Source organism: Felis catus, chromosome D3 (assembly GCF_018350175.1).
Source record: "Felis catus isolate Fca126 chromosome D3, F.catus_Fca126_mat1.0, whole genome shotgun sequence".
NCBI lineage: Eukaryota > Metazoa > Chordata > Mammalia > Carnivora > Felidae > Felis > Felis catus.
Genome location: NC_058379.1, coordinates 351,899 through 370,487, shown reverse-complemented (window position 1 = coordinate 370,487; position 18,589 = coordinate 351,899). Strand labels below are relative to the sequence as shown.

Below are 18,589 nucleotides of genomic sequence, written 5' to 3'. Positions count from 1 at the left end.
TTAGATTCTCTGTCTTAAAAATAAACACACACTAAAAATAAATAAAAATAAATATAAGTTGGTTAAAAATAAGTAAAACTAAAAAGTCCTTTCCTAGTCACCTTTGAAGTATTCAGTAGATGTTTGTGGCTAACGGCTACCTTGTTGGATGGTGCAGATAGAGGACATTTAAGTCATCACAAAACATTCTTTTAGATAACGCTATTCCAGTCCTCAGGGAGCAAATATTCCTTATTTTGCCGTTAAGTGTGATGTTAGCTGGAGATATTGGTAGGTTATGATTATTAGGTTTGTTCGATTCTTAGTTTGTCTGACAGTATTTTACAATGAACAGATTTTTATTATATGCCTTTTCCACGTCTGTTGAAATAATGGTTTTTTTCCCGTATTCTGTTAATAAGTTTTATGGATTTCTGAATGCTAACCCTGTCTTGCACTGCTGAAGGAAACCTTATTTGGTCAACTCACATTATGCTTTGTTTATATATGGCTTTTTGTTAGGAATTTTGTTTCTGTTAATTTCCCTGTGATGTTCACTCCTTTTGTGTTCTTGTTTGGTTTGGTCTGCTGGCCTTATACAGTGAGTTGAGAAGTTCACACTCTTGCTCTGGTCTCTGGAGGAATTTCTGTGAAGTCACTTTATTCCTTAAATGGTTGGAAGAATTCACCTCTGAAGCCTCATAGATTTGGAGGTTTCTTTGAAGGAAGGTTTTGGGGGATGGGGTCAGTCTTTTTAACATTCAACTAATACAGATTTTTATTTCATATTGTGTAATTTTTGAGTGCACTGTTTGAATATCTGTTTCATCTAAGTTGTCAAATACATTAACATAAATTTACTAATTTTGTTATCTTTTTTAACAGCTTTTTTGAACTATGACCTCAGTAGGATCGACCCAATTTAAGTATATACTGGGGTGATTTTTTGGTAATTTTATGTTGTGTTACTGTCCTTACCCTCCAGTTTTAGAGGGTTTGTTTCATCCCAGGAGAATTTTGTCATTTTGCAGTCAATTCCTATTTCCATCCATAGCTAAGGAAACCACCAATTTGCTTCCTCTCTATATAGGGTTTCCTTTTGGACATTTCATATCAATGGATTTATATAATGTGTATTCTTTTGTGTCTAGCTTCTTTGCATTAGCATAGGTTTTTGAAGTCCGTCAACATTTTAGCATATGTCAGAAATTCATTCTTTTTATTGTGGACTAGTGTTCCATTAAATGGATATACCTCTCTTTGTCTCTTTACTACTTGATGGGCATGTGGATTATTTACCCTTGATGGGCATGTGGATTATTTATTTACCCCTCTCAGTGGTTATAAGTGCTGCTCACAGGAGCAGCCATGTACAAGTTTTACATGAACACGTTTTCATTTCTCTGGAGTATATACCTAAGAGTGTAATTGCTGGGTTGTATGGTCAAATTATGTTTACGTTTTAAGAAAGTGCCACAGTCCATCGTGTCAGACCACTTTGTATTTCTAGCGGTGTTGAGTTCCAGTTTCTCTACATCCTTTCCAATACTTATCATCTGTCTTTTTATCATTATGGCGAGTGTGAAGTGGTGTTTCATTATGGTTTTAATTTCCTTCATAACTAATGATGTTGGTCATTGTTTCATGTGCTCACATGCTTATTAGCCGTTCCTGTATCTTCTTTGATAAAATATATTAAAATATTCTACCTACTTTTAATTTTTATTTATTTTTATTTTTTAATATCTTTTTTTTAATGTTTTTAATGCTCATTTATTTTTGAGAGAGCGAGAGAGAGAGACAGAGAGACAGAGAGAGAGAGACAGAGCACGAGAAGGGGAGGGGCAGAGAGAGAGGGAGACACAGAATCCAAAGCAGGCTCCAGTCTCCGAGCTGTCAGCAAAGAGCCCGACGTGGGGCTAGAACCCAGGAACCGTGAGATCATGATCCAAGCCGAAGTTGGATGCCCAACCAACTGAGCCACCCAGGTGCCCCTATTTTTTAATATCTTTTTATTTTTATTTTTATTTATTTATTTTTTAATTTTTTTTTTAACGTTTATTTATTTTTGAGACAGAGAGAGACAAAGCATGAACGGGGGAGGGTCAGGGAGAGGGAGACACAGAATCTGAAGCAGGCTCCAGGATCTGAGCTGTCAGCACAGAGCCCAACGCGGGGCTCGAACTCACGGACCGTGAGATCATGACCTGAGCCGAAGTCGGCTGCTTAACCGACTGAGCCACCCAGGCGCCCCATTTTAATATCTTTTTAAAGTAAGCTCTACGTCCATGCAGGACTTGAACTGCTAACCCCGAGATCAAGAGTCACCTGAGCCAGCCAGGTGCCCCTACCTACTTTTTAACTTTTCTTAAAATTTTAATTTAGTTTTTTTCTTATAAGTTCTGAGTCAAGTTTTTTTTTTCAACATGAGTAGGATTTGCAAATAATTTTTTCCTGATTGTGGCTTGCCTTTTCATTTTTCAGTTGTGTAGTTTGAAGTGCAACAGTTTTATATCTTGTTATTTGGATAGGAATGTGGAAACCTTACACTGTCTAGGTGTTGTGACACTCTGTCTGCTGTGTTTATGTTACACCTTTGCATATTGAAAATCCATCAGAAGATAATACGATACTACGATTTTTGCATCCAGCAGTCAAACATACTTCAAGGAACGAAGAGGAGGGGCACTTGGGTGGTTTAGTTGGTTAAGTGTCTGACTCCTGACTTTGGCTTAGGTCGTGACCTCATGGTTCATGGGTTCAAGTGTGGAGCCTGCTTGGAATTCTCTCTCTGCCCCTACCCCACTCTTGTGCGTGAGCTCTCTCTCAAAATAAATAAATAAACATTAAAAAAAAAAAAAAAAGGAGCATCTGAGTAGCTCAGTCAGTTAAGCGTCCCGACACAAGCTCAGGTCATGATCTCACAGTTTGTGGGTTCAAGCCCCACGTTGGGCTCTGTGCTGACAGCTCAGAGGCTGGAGCCTGCTTCGGATTCTGTGTCTCTCTCTCTGTCTGCCCCTCCCCCACTCATGCTCTGTCTCTGTCTCTTAAAAATAAGTGAACAGTAAAGAAAGGAAGGAAGGGAGGAAGGAAGACAAAGAACGGCAGAGAACGTAAGAGAAGATTGTGTTGTATTTGCATGGATATTTGCCATCCCTGTTCTTAATTCTTGAGCCTGGAGTTGCCTGCTGGTACTGCTTCTGTCGGAAGGCCTCGCATCTGTCAGCCCTTTGCCAGCAGCTCTGCTGCCCTGGATTCTCTTAGTTTTTCTTCATAAGAGAAAATGCCCTCACTTCACAATTATTCCTGGTGAATAAGCTGGTTACAAAATCCTCGGTTAACAGGTTTTTCTTTTCAGCACTTTTAAAGTGTTTTCCTTTTCTGGCCTCTGCTTTTTAATAGGAAATTTACAGTCACTTGAATTGCTGTTCTCTGTAAGTGAGGTGACTGTTTCCTTGTCTGTATTCTGTAGCAGTTTGATTATGATGTGTTTGGTGCTGGCTTTCTTTTTTTCGCATCAGACACGTAATGTGCCGACGTCGTAACAAGGTTTAAGGGTGGCACATGTCACACAGTGGCGTGAACGCTCACTTATCACACTTATGAACTACAAGAGCTCGGTGGTGGCTTTCTTTATGTTATCATCCAGTTGGGGGATCACTGAGTTTCCTGTTGACATGCCTTTTGCCCCATTTGAGGAGCATTTGGCCATCATTTCTGTTTTCCACCATGTTCTTGCTTTTTTCCTTCTGGAACTCCTCTGACATGCATTTGGTGACAGTGTCCTGAGCCCTGAGTGTCTGAGCTCTTAAGTTTTTTTTTTTTTCCTCAGTTGCTCAAAATGGGTACTTTTATTGACTGTCTTCAGGTTCACCAGCTCTTCTCAGAGTGTATGATGTGCTGCTTAGAGTCAGGTTTCTTATTTTCTGATGCTATTATGGATTATTGAGAGTGCATGTTTTCTGATCATCTCCGGTAACTTTGGGATGGGAATCCATCTCTTTAAAAATTTTTTTTCTTAATGTTCATTTTTGAGAGAGAGAGAGAGAGAGAGAGATCATGAGCAGAGGAGGGGCAGAGAGAGAGGGAGACACAATCTGAAGCAGGCTCCAGGCTCTGAGCTGTCAGCACAGAGCCTGACACGGGACTTGAGCCACAAACTGCAAGATCATGACCTGAGCCGAAGTTGGATGCTCAACAAACTGAGCCACCTGGGCACTCCGAGATGGAAATCCATCTTGACCTAAATCCAGAAACCTTTCTAAAACCTAGATTTGGTTATATCTCTCCCATCTCATGGAATCATGGCTAGCTGTTGGCAACGAGAAAGTGTCTATCTCTGTTAACCAGTCTGCCCCCCCACCCCCCATGTGGCCTTTCAATCTAATTACTACTTTGTACCTTGTGTTCTTATCTAACTGAACTGTTTGTATCTCCTCAACTCTCCTGGTTTTGGGGTTTCATTGGAGCTGTTGGCTCCCAGAATGCCTTTGCACCTCCTTTTTTTGTGGAAAGCATTGCTAATTTCTTAAAACTCACCTCAGGCTTTACCTCTTGCAGAGAGCCCGAGTTGACACCGAAATTGAAGCTGTCCTTGCTTTGACCCATGTGGTGCCTCAGCTACAGCAGCTTATTTTATGAATAGGCGTATATATTTGTAGCCTCTACGAGACTATGCAGTTTTTTAGGGTATTGTGTTATTACCTTTTTTGGGGTACCACCTCTCCGGTGGCAGATTTGAGGTTCAGTAAATATTTTGTTGGTGGTTCAGAAGATTTTTGAATTTTTATTTATTTATTTTTTTTATTTGATTTTTTTTGGGGGGGGGGGGCGAAGAAAGAGTATGTGTGTGACCAGAAGAGGGACAGAGGGAGAGAGAATCCTAAGCAGACTCCAGGCTCAGCATGGAACCTGACATTTGATTTCACGACCCTGGGATCATGACTTGAGCCAAAGTCAAGAGTCACACCCTCAACCAGCTGAGCCATTCATTCGCCCCGTTGAGATTTAAACTCCCGAATTCCATTTCTAATGTATTGTAATATGGAAGGGTGGAAGAGTGCATCATTGTGTTTTATTACAGAAATACCGTGCAAAGGACACAGTCATTCTCCATAACTTGCTGTGATGAGAAAAATGTGCTTACACTCCAATTCTTTCCTATCTCTCAGAGTGATAATTGCTTCAGATTCACCAGGGTTATGCTTTTACAGGAGGCATTCTCATTTGAGGATTTATCTGTGGACTTCACCCAGAAGGAGTGGCAACTCCTGGACCCCAGTCAGAAGGACTTATACAAGGATGTCATGCTGGAGAACTACAGCAGCCTAGTTTCGCTGGGTAAGAAGGACTTCCTGGAGGACCTCAGACTATGCCTAATACCTTACTTGCTTAGTTGCTGAGAGCTGTGGGGGTTCTGAATTTTTTAATGGTTTTGAACCTGAATTCAGGAGATTAAAAGTTCCGTGCACTGTGACACTAGGGAAAACATCTGGGCCTGACCTTCCAATTAGGAAGGCTTCTTTTCTTTATGCGTCCTCCGAAACTTACTGCATTCATGGGGGGTTGGCACCTAATGCAAGGAAATGGCTGTGTTCCACTTGCTTCTTCTGTGTTGACTTACTTACAGAGCAGTTTTGTATAGCAGGTACAATTCTGCTCCTTTTAAGTCACTTTCCCAAGGATTGACAGCTAGTCATTGAAAGGGCCTGGATTTGAACCCAGGCTGATGGGCTCGGGAGCCTCTGAAGCATGTAATGGTTTTGTATTTGGATTACAGAAGTGAACAATCTTAGAACCATCAGCCACCAGGGAGACCCCTGCTGTTGAGAATTATTTAGTCTGTTCATACACAGATGGGTACTTCACTGGGCCGGTGTGATGCCAAACCTTTCTGTTTCTTCGGTGGCCCTGAAGCCCAAGCAGTCAGGGTCAAGGCTTTTGTGTTTTCCCCTGAACAGGGTATGAAGTTATGAAACCTGATGTCATCTTCAAGCTGGAGCAAGGAGAAGAGCCATGGGTGGGAGATGGAGAAGTTCCAAGTGCAGACTGCTCAGGTGGGTGTGAGAACCAGCCAGAAATTCAGTCTCAGTTGGTCACTGGGTTTATGACATCTCTGAAATGTGCTTTTGAGACCTCTTTTCACAATCTCTGGCCCCGTGGTGGGGTTTCAGAACACCTGATGTGAGCCACTTTGTGTCTTTAGGTGTGGCTTTTTTGCTTCCAGCTTGTTTAGGCCATGAACTACTCCCTGTCTGCCAAGTCTGGAACTTTGGCTTCTTTCATATTCTGACATGTTTAATCTTCTGTCCTCTGCTCACCTACAGTTAGACACGTCTGCTTGTACAGTTAGGAGGTTTCTTTCTCGCCTCAGTGGGGTGTCTGATGCCCAGAGAAGTACCCCGTGGGCCCACTGCACTCCATTCAGCCTCTGTACAGCTGAGAGCAGTTGCTCGTTCCTCCCAAACAATTGGTCCTTTTTCTCCCTTTTTAAAATTAGGTTCTGTTGTACTTTTCCTGTAGATTAGATACCACGGAGTACATTGAATGGTCTCTCTCTTATTTAAGTTTTTTTGCCCTTTGGAAGTTAACTTTTTAACTTAACTCCTCAACGCACACTTAAAACTAGGCCCATGCTGTCCCTTAGGGACATCTGAATTATCCAAATAATTGGATTTGGAATTTACTTCACTTACTGAGTTATCCAAATTTCTAGATAGGTGTAGAATCTAACCTTCTTTTATAAGTTCAGGCTCCCTCGAAATCACCCCCTGAGATACATATCTGAGTGGCACTGCGGTGGGAGGAAGGGTGTTGATGTGGGGTGGGGAGGGAATGGCAGTGCATGTGATGGAAGGGTGCTCACCTGTGGTGGCTGCCTGGACCCCCCGAGAGACCAGGAAGCCGGTCACCTGCTAACGCCCAGTGCTCAGGGCTTGAGCATTGCTCTGGGGGTGTTCGTGAATTCTCCAGAATGCCCAGAATCCCTGCACACAGACCAAGCATGCGCTTGCAGCTTAAGGATTATTTTGGGCAGAGAGAGATGGGTGCCTGGGGTGGGCCCCACAGTCTTCCCAGGGTGCAGGTGCCATCTGAATGTAGCTGAGGCATTGACAAGAGTCTGCTACAGCCTATAGTCTCTTCTTCCAGGCTCTCCACTGTGTGAATCTGTGCAGCCTCTCCTGCTGTTTATACCCTCTTCCTCAAATTCATGGTCAACTCCATTTGAACATTTCTGTGTTTTCAGACGAGATACTTACTCTTCTCTGCATCTCCGTTTGATTGTGCTGTGTTTTATCTTAATCCTTTCCACACAAACTCTGTTTTCACATACACATTCATAGACATGGAATGTTCCTTGACTGTCCAGCTCAGTTGGTCTCACTTTTTTCAGAAGTCCCATTCCAGACCTGATCACAGGCTGGGTAATATTCTTTAGTTGGTTGGTCTCTGAGCTTTGTGTGCATGCACAGACACAGGCTTATAGTTTTATACCCAGCTCTGTGTCAGACAGGATTCATTCCGCAAATTCTTCTCCACAAGCCCATTGTTCTAATACAGGTGTTTTTAGCCAGGTGTGCATTAGATCACGTGGGGATTTGATTCAGTAGAGTGGTGTATATGTATTTTAAAATGTAGTATTCTAGAACTGGAATTTGTAGTTTGAGAAACTCTTGTGATTTTTTTTTTTTATGTGCCCCTCTCTCATTGATGGCCACCACTTGAGTTTCTACTAAAGTGATTAAAAAGTAAAATACCTGGAAAATACCATACAGAAGCATAGAACTTACTTAAGAAGTGACATTTGCATCCAATTTTTTTAACTCTGCATTTAAATAGTGAACATTTATGTTTCACTGCAATGTAGCGCAAAGTTAGTTGTCAAAATTAACAAGGCCTGCACTTCAGGGTCCCCAAGAACACCACTATGCTCAGAGGTTCAATGGGACTGCGGATGTTGTAGGAATGGCTAAGATTTATTACAGTGACATAATGACACATAGCTGCATCACCATGGAACGGGCCCAAGCAGAGTCTGGAGGAATCCAGGTGCAGGTTTCCTGTGCTGCTCCCTCCATGAGGGTGACACAGAGCTCACTTCTTCCCCAGCAATGAAAATGCAGTAGTATGTGTGGTATTTCTGCCCAGGAAAGGTCACTAAAGACCGAACACCCAGGGTTTTATTGGGAGCTGGTCAGAGGCACCTCTGCCTAGCACTTCGGCTAGGAGTCCAGCATTTCAGACTCCCAGGAGACCAGGTACTCAGCATAAACCACGTGGTTTGCACGCAGTCCACCACAGGGAGCCCCTTTTATCAGCTGGGAATGGTAGGAACACTCCAGAAACCCAGGTTCCCAAATGCTAGCCAAGAGCAACCTTGCAAGTAGTCGTGTGTGCATAGCATTCTCAGGCCTGGTGCCAACTCTTTTCTGCACAACAACTTTAGCAGTTCATAGAAAATTGAATATGTGTTGATTTCTCTTATTATTTTTAAGGTATTGTGCTGGATGGTGTGGGTATTCCTTGTCTACACAGTGCTTACTTTCTCACGGGAGGATAAAAGTGAACAAGTTTTCAAATAACCAGGGTAAAACCGAGATCCTGAAAGTGCTCTTATAGAAATAAGGTAAATAATAATATGGTAGAGAGAGTGTTAGTCTGCTCAGGAAGTTACTCCCGCAGTTTTGGAGGCTGGAAGTCCCAAGATCAAGGTGCCTGCGTGATTTGGGTTCTGATGAAAGCTGTTTTGCTGGCTTGTAGCAATGTAGCTCTGCCCTAATATGGCCTTTCCTCATTCATGCATGTGGGTAGATTAGGGGCCAAGGAGTACTCTGGTGTTTCTGATAAGGATACTAATCTTTTTGGATCAGGGCCCTACCATTATGATCTCATTTAACCTTAATTCCTTCCTTTGGGATCTCGTTTCCAAATACAACCACACCGGAGGTTAAAGCTTAAATATATAAATTTTGGGGAATGGCACAAACATTTGATCCATAACAGGGTCATGTGGAGAAGGCAACTCTAGACATGAAGACTGAAAGGAACAAGCTATCTGAATTAGGAGAAAGTGCTCCTTAAAGGAATGACAAATATGGGGGTGCCTGGGGGGCTCAGTCGGTTAAGCATCTGACTCTTGATTTCAGCTCAGGTCATGATCTCATGGTTTGTGAGTTCGAGCTCTGTGTCGTCTGCTCTGACAGTGCAGAGCCTGCTTGGGATTCATTCTCTCTCTCTCTTTCTCTCTCTGCCCCTCCCCTGCTCGCACTCTCTCTTTCTCAAAATAAATATTAAAAAAAAGGAATGATAAATATGAATGCATTAAGTCAGGAAGGGACTTAGTTACTTAGAAAGGCCTTGCCTCAGGGAGATAGGGGTTGGGGAGTGTGCGGAAACTAAATCATATATCAACTTGTAAGCAATAGGAAGGAGTTTGAATTGATTCAAACAATTTTAAATAATAATAAAATTATCTGATTTGTATTTTAAAAAGCTTAACCTGACTGCAGAGTAGAAAATTAACAGGAAGCAGGGAAACCAGTTGGAAGGATATTTTACTGAGATATTAAGATGGATTAAACTACAGCAGAGAGGAACACCTGGGTTGCTCAGTCGGTTGAGCATCTGATTCTTGATTTCAGCTCAGGTCATGATCCCGGAGTCATGGGATTGAGCCCTACGTGGAGCCTGCTTGTGATTCTCTCTCTTTCTCCTTCTGCCCCTCTCCCTCACTCATGCTTTCTTTCTCTCTAAAATAAAAAATAAAATACTTAAAAATAAACAAGCTACAGCAGAAAAAAGTGGTGGGGAGAGTTGGGGTATCTGGGATATACTACAAATGGTCAAACATGAAGCAAACCCATTTTTCTAATGGGGAAAAATTAAAGTTGGAAGAAGTTAGATACAATTTCAAAATGTGTATTTAGTTTAACAGTGTACAGTTAAAGTAACAAAATTACAAGTTTAATTTGTAAGTACTCATTTTCTGTTCTCACGTTTCCTGTTACCACTTTATTCAAACTTGTAAGGTACATCTCAAAGCTAATGTTTCTGTAGTAGACTTTTGATTTTAACCCCCAGACTTCGTTTTCCTCCATTCTTCTCAACTCAGTAATGAACACCATAATCCACTGAATTGCTCAAACCCCAGTCTTAGGGTTCATTCTTGATTCCTTGCTTTCCCTTATTCCTTTACATGTCAAATCCATCAGCAAATCTTGTTGACTCTACCTCCTGAATGGATATGGCCAACAGTAAGTTGTGGGTTTCCTGCAAATTTATTACCCTTGATTGACATTTAAGTCTTTAAAAAGTTTTTCACATTACCGGTTGGCTTTCATACCTGTGGGTAAGAGCTCAGGAAAAATTCTATGTGTTGATTATTAGTGAAAAATAAGCCTTTTGAAGAACACTTGTAACAGTGGCCTAAGTGGTTATGTTGTGAAAATAATGACAAAAGAGCTATATAATAAAGGGCAAATTGAGAATATTTGAAGAATGGGAACTTGTATCTTAAGATATTTTCAGTGAAAGAACACATAGATTGTGAGGTTTTGTGCCTAAACACGTTAGATGAAAAATGGTGTGCTCCACGAAGTGGCTCTCTTGGTGATAATGCTGAAAATGTTTCTGGTAAGTTTAAAACGTTCAGAAAATTTTAAAATGGGAAAAGGGACAAATATGATTTCTCATTCTCTAAGCTTGTAATGGCTTTAGTAGTTACTCTGTCAACCTGTTAATTTTCTCTATTTGTTTTCTTTTCCATTACAATTAAGTTGCGCAAGGTCAGGGGCTTGTTTCCTGTCTCTTGCTTGCGATATGTGCTCCACCTGGGGCACAGTGTGTACTCAGTAGGTGTTGAGGAAATCATTTCCTCACAATATTGGATCAGTGCTTCTTCCAACCTCCTTTCTTTGTTCCTCGTTGCTCTTGATATATTTTTTACATTCTCTTGCATTTTATAAACTTATATTTGACCACAATCACAGGTGACATAATATACTGCCTGTATGTCATTCCTATTTATAGCATTTTATTTTCTTTTTTTCCCCAGTACCTAGAGGATAGACCTTCTACCTGGGACTGGGAAACGGCCTTCCCCAGCATTCATCCCCTTACATAGCATAGCTGGTTTTTCACTTAGGAAAGACAACCACAGAAACATTCACAGGTTTTTATTTCTTTGTAGAACAAGACTTGCAAGGAAATGGTCACATGACGTGGCGCCAGGATGACCAGGAGAAGCTTAGAAATCTGAAACAGGATCACGAATGTGATGCATTTGGAAAAAAACTCAATCTGAGCATGAACTTTGTTCCTTTAAGGAAATCAAACAGTGAAGATAATGTAGATGGATTATTTTTAAAACATCACTTAGATTTACTTATTCCAAAAGCAGATTATGGAAAGACAGAATCGGATGGTTTCAGTGTATTTGATAAGTTGTTTCTCGATACCAAGCCTGAGGAAACTGATGCTTGGTTAAAATACTATGAATATGATAAATATGATAAAATTAGTTCTAAGAAGTCACAGATTATCATATTTCACAGAACTCGTCTAGGGGAGAAACTCTATGAATGCAGTGAATGTAGGAAACGCTTCACTAAGAGATCAAGTCTCATTAAACATCAGACCAGACACATAAGGGAGATAGCCTATGGCTGTGGTAAGTGTGGCAAAACCTTTCCCCAGAAGTCACAGTTTGTTACACATCACAGGACTCACACAGGAGAGAAACCTTACAATTGTAGCCAGTGTGGGAAAGCCTTCTCCCAAAAGTCACAGCTCACATCCCATCAGAGGACACACACAGGAGAGAAACCATATGAATGTGGTGAATGCGGGAAAGCCTTCTCCCGGAAGTCCCATCTCATATCACACTGGAGGACACACACAGGTGAGAAACCCTACGGGTGCAACGAATGTGGAAGGGCCTTTAGTGAGAAGTCAAATCTTATTAATCATCAGAGAATTCATACAGGAGAGAAACCTTTTGAATGCAGAGAATGTGGGAAGGCCTTCAGCAGGAAATCACAACTCGTTACACATCACAGGACTCACACAGGAACAAAACCCTATGGGTGTAGTGATTGTAGAAAAGCCTTCTTTGAGAAATCAGAGCTCATTAGACATCAGACAATTCATACTGGAGAGAAGCCCTATGAATGCAGTGAATGTCGTAAAGCATTCAGAGAGAGGTCGAGTCTCATTAACCATCAGAGGACTCATACAGGAGAGAAGCCTCATGGGTGCATTCAGTGTGGGAAAGCCTTCTCCCAGAAGTCACATCTCATATCCCATCAGATGACACACACAGGAGAGAAACCCTTTGTATGCAGTAAATGTGGGAAAGCCTTCAGCAGGAAATCTCAGCTTGTTAGACATCAGAGAACTCACACAGGAGAAAAGCCCTATGAATGCAGTGAGTGCGGGAAGGCTTTCAGTGAAAAATTAAGCCTTACTAATCATCAGAGAATTCACACAGGAGAAAAGCCTTATGTGTGCAGTGAGTGTGGGAAGGCCTTTTGTCAGAAGTCCCATCTCATATCACATCAGAGGACTCATACAGGAGAGAAGCCCTATGAATGCACTGAATGTGGGAAAGCTTTTGGTGAGAAGTCCAGTCTCGCAACTCACCAGAGAACTCATACAGGAGAGAAACCATACGGGTGCAGGGATTGTGAAAAAGCCTTCTCCCAGAAGTCACAGCTCAATACTCACCAGAGAATCCACACAGGAGAGAAACCCTACGAATGCAGTCTTTGCAGGAAAGCTTTCTTTGAGAAATCTGAGCTAATTAGACATCAGAGAACTCATACAGGAGAAAAACCTTATGAATGCAGCGAATGTGGGAAAGCCTTTAGGGAGAAGTCAAGTCTCATCAATCATCAGAGAACACATACAGGAGAGAAACCCTTTGAATGCAGCGAATGTGGAAAAGCCTTCTCTCGGAAATCACACCTCATACCGCACCAGAGGACACACACTGGGGAGAAGCCCTACGGATGCAGCGAATGTAGGAAGGCCTTCTCTCAGAAGTCACAGCTTGTTAACCACCAGAGAATTCATACAGGAGAGAAACCTTACCAATGCCATGAATGTGGGAAAGCCTTCTCCCAAAAGTCACAGCTCATTAATCACCAGAGAACTCATACAGCAAAGAAATCCTAGGATTGGAGTTAATATTAGTCTTTGACAGAGACCTTACCTCTTTGTACTTCAGAAAATGCAGTTATGGTAAACCTTTCAAATAAATAGTCACATCACATTGTAGGTCTGAGTAATCTTTTAGGGTAGGAACTCCAAGTGAGGTTATGTAGGGAAAGTTTTCAGCTGATTAACATGCTTATATAGGAACTCATGGAGTAGAATGAGCCTATGAGATGCAGTGGATTTTAAAAGGTTGGCAAGCATACAGTAGGAAATTAATAGCAAAGATGAGTACTGTGAACATCAGAAAGCTTTGCAGAGGCCACATCTCATTAGCTGTTGGAAATATGCCCACTGGGGTAAACCCTAATCCAGCAAATGAAGAAAAATCCCATGAATACGGCAAGTGAGGTGATGTTTCCATCAAGAAATCACAGCTCATTGTGCATTAAAATACTCTCAGGAATGAAGCTCTGTGAAAATACTAAATATGGGACACTCTTCAGCAGGTAATCCAACCATATTTTGGGGGGGGGGGGGGATTTACGTTGTGGGTAAGCCTAACGATTGAAAGAAATGGGAAACGTGCCCCTAGAAATAAGGCTATAAAGGGAAGCCATACATTTTTTTATAGACGTGGTTATTAGAAACCCCATACTGATGATTGACATGTTCATTCTGAAGTATGAAGTTTTAAAAATATGTGAATAAATTGAGTCATTGAAACATCTAGATAAGACATTTCTCAGTGGTATTTATGGTTTATTTTCCTGTGTCACACAGTGTGTCTCATATTTTGGAATCACATATGATGATGTAATTGTGAGCATGAAATGCACATACCTTGTAGTAGTGCCTCTGATGTCAGGACATAACCACATGCCGCTGGTTTTTCTGTTTTAATGATACTATTGAAATGGCAATTGGTATAACATGTCTTACTGTTAAGTACGCAGCTTAATAACACTACATCTCTTTTTTTCCTTATGGCTTGTTGGCATATAAACGGGTCTGTGGTTGCTGATGTTTCTCTTCCGTTATGAAAGCCAACATTATATAAAGTCTGCAATCTCAGACTCAGAAACAATTTACCTAATACCTGGTTAATGAGTATTCAAAGACAGGAACGCAAAACGCAATAGTGACTCATTATGTACTGAGTGAGCAAAAGAAAGGCGTGTGAACTGTATCACACAGCACTCGAGCTAAATGGCAGTAGTGCTGTCCAGGTGTTCTCATTCAGTGTGGTGCCTTTGTGCATCCAGTGTACGTACTTCAAGTGCTGTGTGCCCAAGTACAGCTTGTATTTAAGTTACTCTGATGAAATATGCTGTGTGCTATTGTTTTCAGTGTTTCATAAGATATTTTGTGGAAAAGCTAGGGGGAGAAACCAATTATTTAGGGGTCACTTTCAGAAAATGTATAGATTTTTTTGTGCTGAGAAATATATTTTTGATGTATTCAAGGAAGCCTATTTTACCTTCCTGCACATTTGTGTGATGTCCGGACAGGTATTAGGAAGTAGGCCTTTCACTGCTTCATCATTTGAAGTATCTGTGCTTTGCCTCTCTTCACCAGCTGCACCGTGCACATGGTGATCCTGTTGTGAACCTCTCATTGTAAGTAGGGCTCGCTTCGACAGTGCATGAACCACCCTTTAGCTCAGGTGGAACTTTGCAGTGATCTTTATAATGATCCTTGACAAAGTGTATAGTATTCTTTGTATGATGGTGAAATTCAGAAAAGTCCTGACTTTGATTCCAGACTTGGGAAAATCAAGACTTCTTTCATGCACAAGTCGCTTTGTCCGCACCTTTGAGTTTACCAGTATTCTTTCCTGTAATTACCAATTTTACATCATTGTTGAAAAATTGGGACTTCAATGAGAGTAATTTTCTAATCCACTACACCAGGATGGTAATTTTAAAAGTATCTAACTTCCCAAATTTTTATTCATGCTCAAACATATGGACTTCCTGCTTTTCTCCCTCAAACCTGAAGGTGATTTTATCAACTTCATTTGTAAAAGAATAGTTATAGGGTTATGTTTTACTTTGTAGATTCTCCCATTTTTAAATTTTTATCTCTCCTGATTCTCTTCCCTAGTCCCAGATATTGATTCGTTAGTTCTTGGATTGAGTTTGGAGTCTGTTGTCTAAAAATGACCTAATTTTTCTCACTTCAGTTCTAGATTGTTCCATTTACTATTAAGGAGTTAAACCCAATAGTTTACTCTCTAGATAACCGAATTTTGGCTTTAGCCTACTGGTTGAATACCGAAGAGCAGATTTTTTCCTTAGGGGTCATGTGTCAGTCATAGGGAGTGCTAACGCTGGCAACAGAGGCCTTGTTTATCAAAATACCTTACGTGGAGACCCAGGTATGCTGTGTAGAACTCACTGGGTACTCTCTTTCTGAAGAGGGGTCTTTGATTCTGAAATTAGATATTTTCAAATTACCTTGGTAAAGGTACCTTGGTTTTAAATTACCTTGGTAAACCACAAAAAAAACACGAGTCCCCACATTTCCCCTACCACAAATCCCACATCAAGAAGAAAGCTGGTTTTGATGCTAAGAGGGATTTACTTGCAGCTTCAGGGAGCATAGTAGCTGATGTTAGTAGAATGCATAGGGAGAGGATCCCCTCCCTCCTCTTTCACCACCCAGGTTCCCCCACTGTCCTGGAAGACCGTTCTGCCAAGGACAGTTCTACTGTATTCCTTTTACTAAGTAATGGATCATTTGGAGATCAAGTCTGTGAGTCTTGGGGAGTGCCTTTCTATTCAGTGTTTCTTTGTGGGCTTTTGTAATGTGACACCATTCTCTGTATGGATCCAATGTTCTGGGTATTTTGATCTCAAGATCATCACCTGTAGAACCTGAGGTGAAATAAACCCAAAGAATATCCAATTTATCCAGCAATACCTGTACCAATAGAAGAATGTAGATCAGTGGGCATCTGGAATCTACATCCGAGGCTTCCCTCATTTGGCCGTTTATTCCAGCAGTATATGCTCAGGTTGTCAGCTCTGCTGGGCTCATGAGTCTACAGATATGGTACCAGCAAGCTGCTAGGTGTTCAGCACCTAGTCTGGCCTATGCTGATGTGCTAACCCAACCATGACCCTTGTAGCTGTATGTATAATTTCTTGCACCTTGCCTTCATTCTTTTTTTAGTCCATTTTCCACACTACACATAGTATTTTAAGGTGCAATTCTGATTATACACTTCTGTGTTGAAACAGCAGGTAGCTAATTGTGGACTTAATAAGGACTTCTGTATAAATCCGGCCTATCCATCATTTCTGAATATCTTTCCTCCTGCACAGTACTTTTTGGCCTCCTTGAACTACTTGCAGTTCCTTTGTATTTCTACAATCTCACAAGTCTCCTGTCACTGAAATGCCCATGTTCCTTATTAATGCTTGGCCATCCTTTATGAACCGCACATGTGTTTGTCACTGTGGTAATACAATCATCGCATGTCTTGTCTTTTCCATTAGAAAGCTTCTGGAAACCTGGGACTATCTTGTTTGTCTATACGGTTTTAGCAACTGAGGTTGTAATCTATGAACGTGGGTGTTCACGGTGGCTGCTTTCCACCACATAGGGAAGCATAGTCTGCAGTGAGGGAGAAGAGTGAAGCCTGGAAGCTTATTCCGGGACCTGGTTCTTGTCCTAATGTCCAGACTCACATCTGCCCTTTTCATGCCTTGATTGTTGCATTCTTCTGTGAGATATCCCAAATACCCTTCTAATAAATTCTCATGCTTGCTTCATCTGGTTTAAGTTGTGTGTGTTACTTACAACCCAAATATTCCTAACACAGGAGGTTAGGCTGTGCGATAAGTTGGGTTCTCTGGAAGTGGATCCCGAGATGCAGTTTGGAGTGCAAGGTGTTTATTGAGGATCAGCATCTGTGGGGTGATGGGAAGGTGAATAGGAAAGGGTGGGTCGGAGGAAGAAATCAGGCTGGACTGAGGCTGGTGAGACCCTGGCCACACCAGTAGGAAGCTCTGAAGGAAGTGCTGCTCGTGAGTGTCTCCTGTGGGGCCAAGATGGTCAGGTCTCCGCATCCCCGAGGAGCTCCGTCACCAGGGGACTGTTGCCCTGGGAAGGGGAGCATCCCAAGTGAATCTGCTCTCTTTAGCTGAGACCAACTCCACAAACTCCGGCAACTGGGGGCAGTCAGCTGACCACTCCCTGCTGCTGAGCAACAAGTCCTTCCCTGGAGAGGGTTGGGTGGCCTCACTCTGTGCCCACAGTCCATCCCACCTCTGCTGAGTTCCATTTTCCCAGCGTTAGGTCTGTCCGAGGAGAGACTGAGGAAACAAAGTTCGCTGGGACCAACTGGTCCCTCCTGATGCTGTCGTTTTCTCTCACCTGTGAGCTATTCTGGGGCCTCTGCCACCTCTGCTGGCATTGATGGCTCACCTCCTTGCTGAGGGGTCTGAGCCATGGTTCCCGTGCCCTCAGACCAAGTTGCTGTATCTGTGCATGTACCTTCACAACTGGGTAAGAAAGTTGCAAGAAGCCCCTAAGTGGATCACCTGAATCCATTCCTTCCTCCCCACCCTGTTGTGTAAGCAGCACTGCATCCTCCTCGTGCATCAAGTACCCCTGAAAAAGAGCGACTCCTCGTCTGCCCTGCTGGTCCCTGGACACAAGGAGCACAATGCCCACGGCGTATCTGGAGCTTGCAATTAAGTAGGAAACTTGCTCTGTCTTGGTGAAAAGTGTGTTCTCCGTACAGATCAAGACTTCTAACCTTGCAGAGCCCAGAGTTGTGGGTATGGGAAGCACAAAGGCCTCTGGAGGCAATCATTGGTAATGTGACGGTAGGTGAGGCCATCCCTGCTTAAGAGAGACAGAGCACGTGGTGAAGGGCAGAGAGAGAGGGGGATCTGAAGCAGGCTCTCTGCTGACAGCAGCAAGCCCAGTGCAGGGCTCTAACTCACGAACTGTGAGGTCAGGCTTTTGGCTCTGAGCCAAAGTCAGATGCTCAGCCAACTGAGCCACCCAGGTGCCCCTTTTGCTTTCCGTTTTTTTTTCTTTTTTAAAAGAAAATTTTTAATGTTTATTTTGAGAGAGAGAAAGAGAGAGGTAGTGGGGAAGGGCAGAGAAAGAGAGACAGAATCCAAAGCTGGCTCCTAGCTGATAGCACAGAGCCTGACACTGGGCTTGAACCCATAAACTGTGAGATCAAGACCTGAGCTGAAGTCAGGTGCTCAACCAACTGAGCCACCCCAGTGCCCCACTTTTCTTCTTTTTAAAAAGATTTATCTTAGAAGGAGAGGGAGGAAGCGGGATAGGGAGAGAATCCCAAGCAGGCTCCACACTCAGCACAGAGCCCGACATGGGGCTTGATACCATGACCCTGGGATCATGACCTGAGCCGAAATCAAGAGTCAGACATTCAACCTACTGAGCCATCCAGGCGCCCAGAATCTGCTTTTCA

General features: G+C 42.3%; 1 protein-coding gene and 1 non-coding gene across 10 annotated transcripts in view; one reads left to right on the top strand and one right to left on the bottom strand.

Annotated features, from left to right (window-relative positions):
• LOC101095441 (zinc finger protein 84) overlaps positions 1–16,910 on the top strand; it is a 30,121-nt gene extending 13,211 nt beyond the window's left edge. For all 9 annotated transcript variants that reach the window (XM_045042326.1, XM_045042324.1, XM_045042320.1 and 6 more), the window contains 3 exons: positions 5,193–5,319; positions 5,940–6,035; positions 11,168–16,910. In XM_045042326.1, coding sequence (XP_044898261.1) covers positions 5,193–5,319; positions 5,940–6,035; positions 11,168–13,152 — 2,208 coding nt within the window. In that variant the 3' untranslated portion in view covers positions 13,153–16,910. The remainder of the gene's footprint in view (positions 1–5,192; positions 5,320–5,939; positions 6,036–11,167) is intronic.
• Positions 3,495–3,597, bottom strand: LOC111557405. Its single transcript, XR_002737453.1, has one exon. It is a non-coding gene; the product is annotated as a small nucleolar RNA U13 (small nucleolar RNA).
• Positions 16,911–18,589: the final 1,679 nt, after the last annotated feature.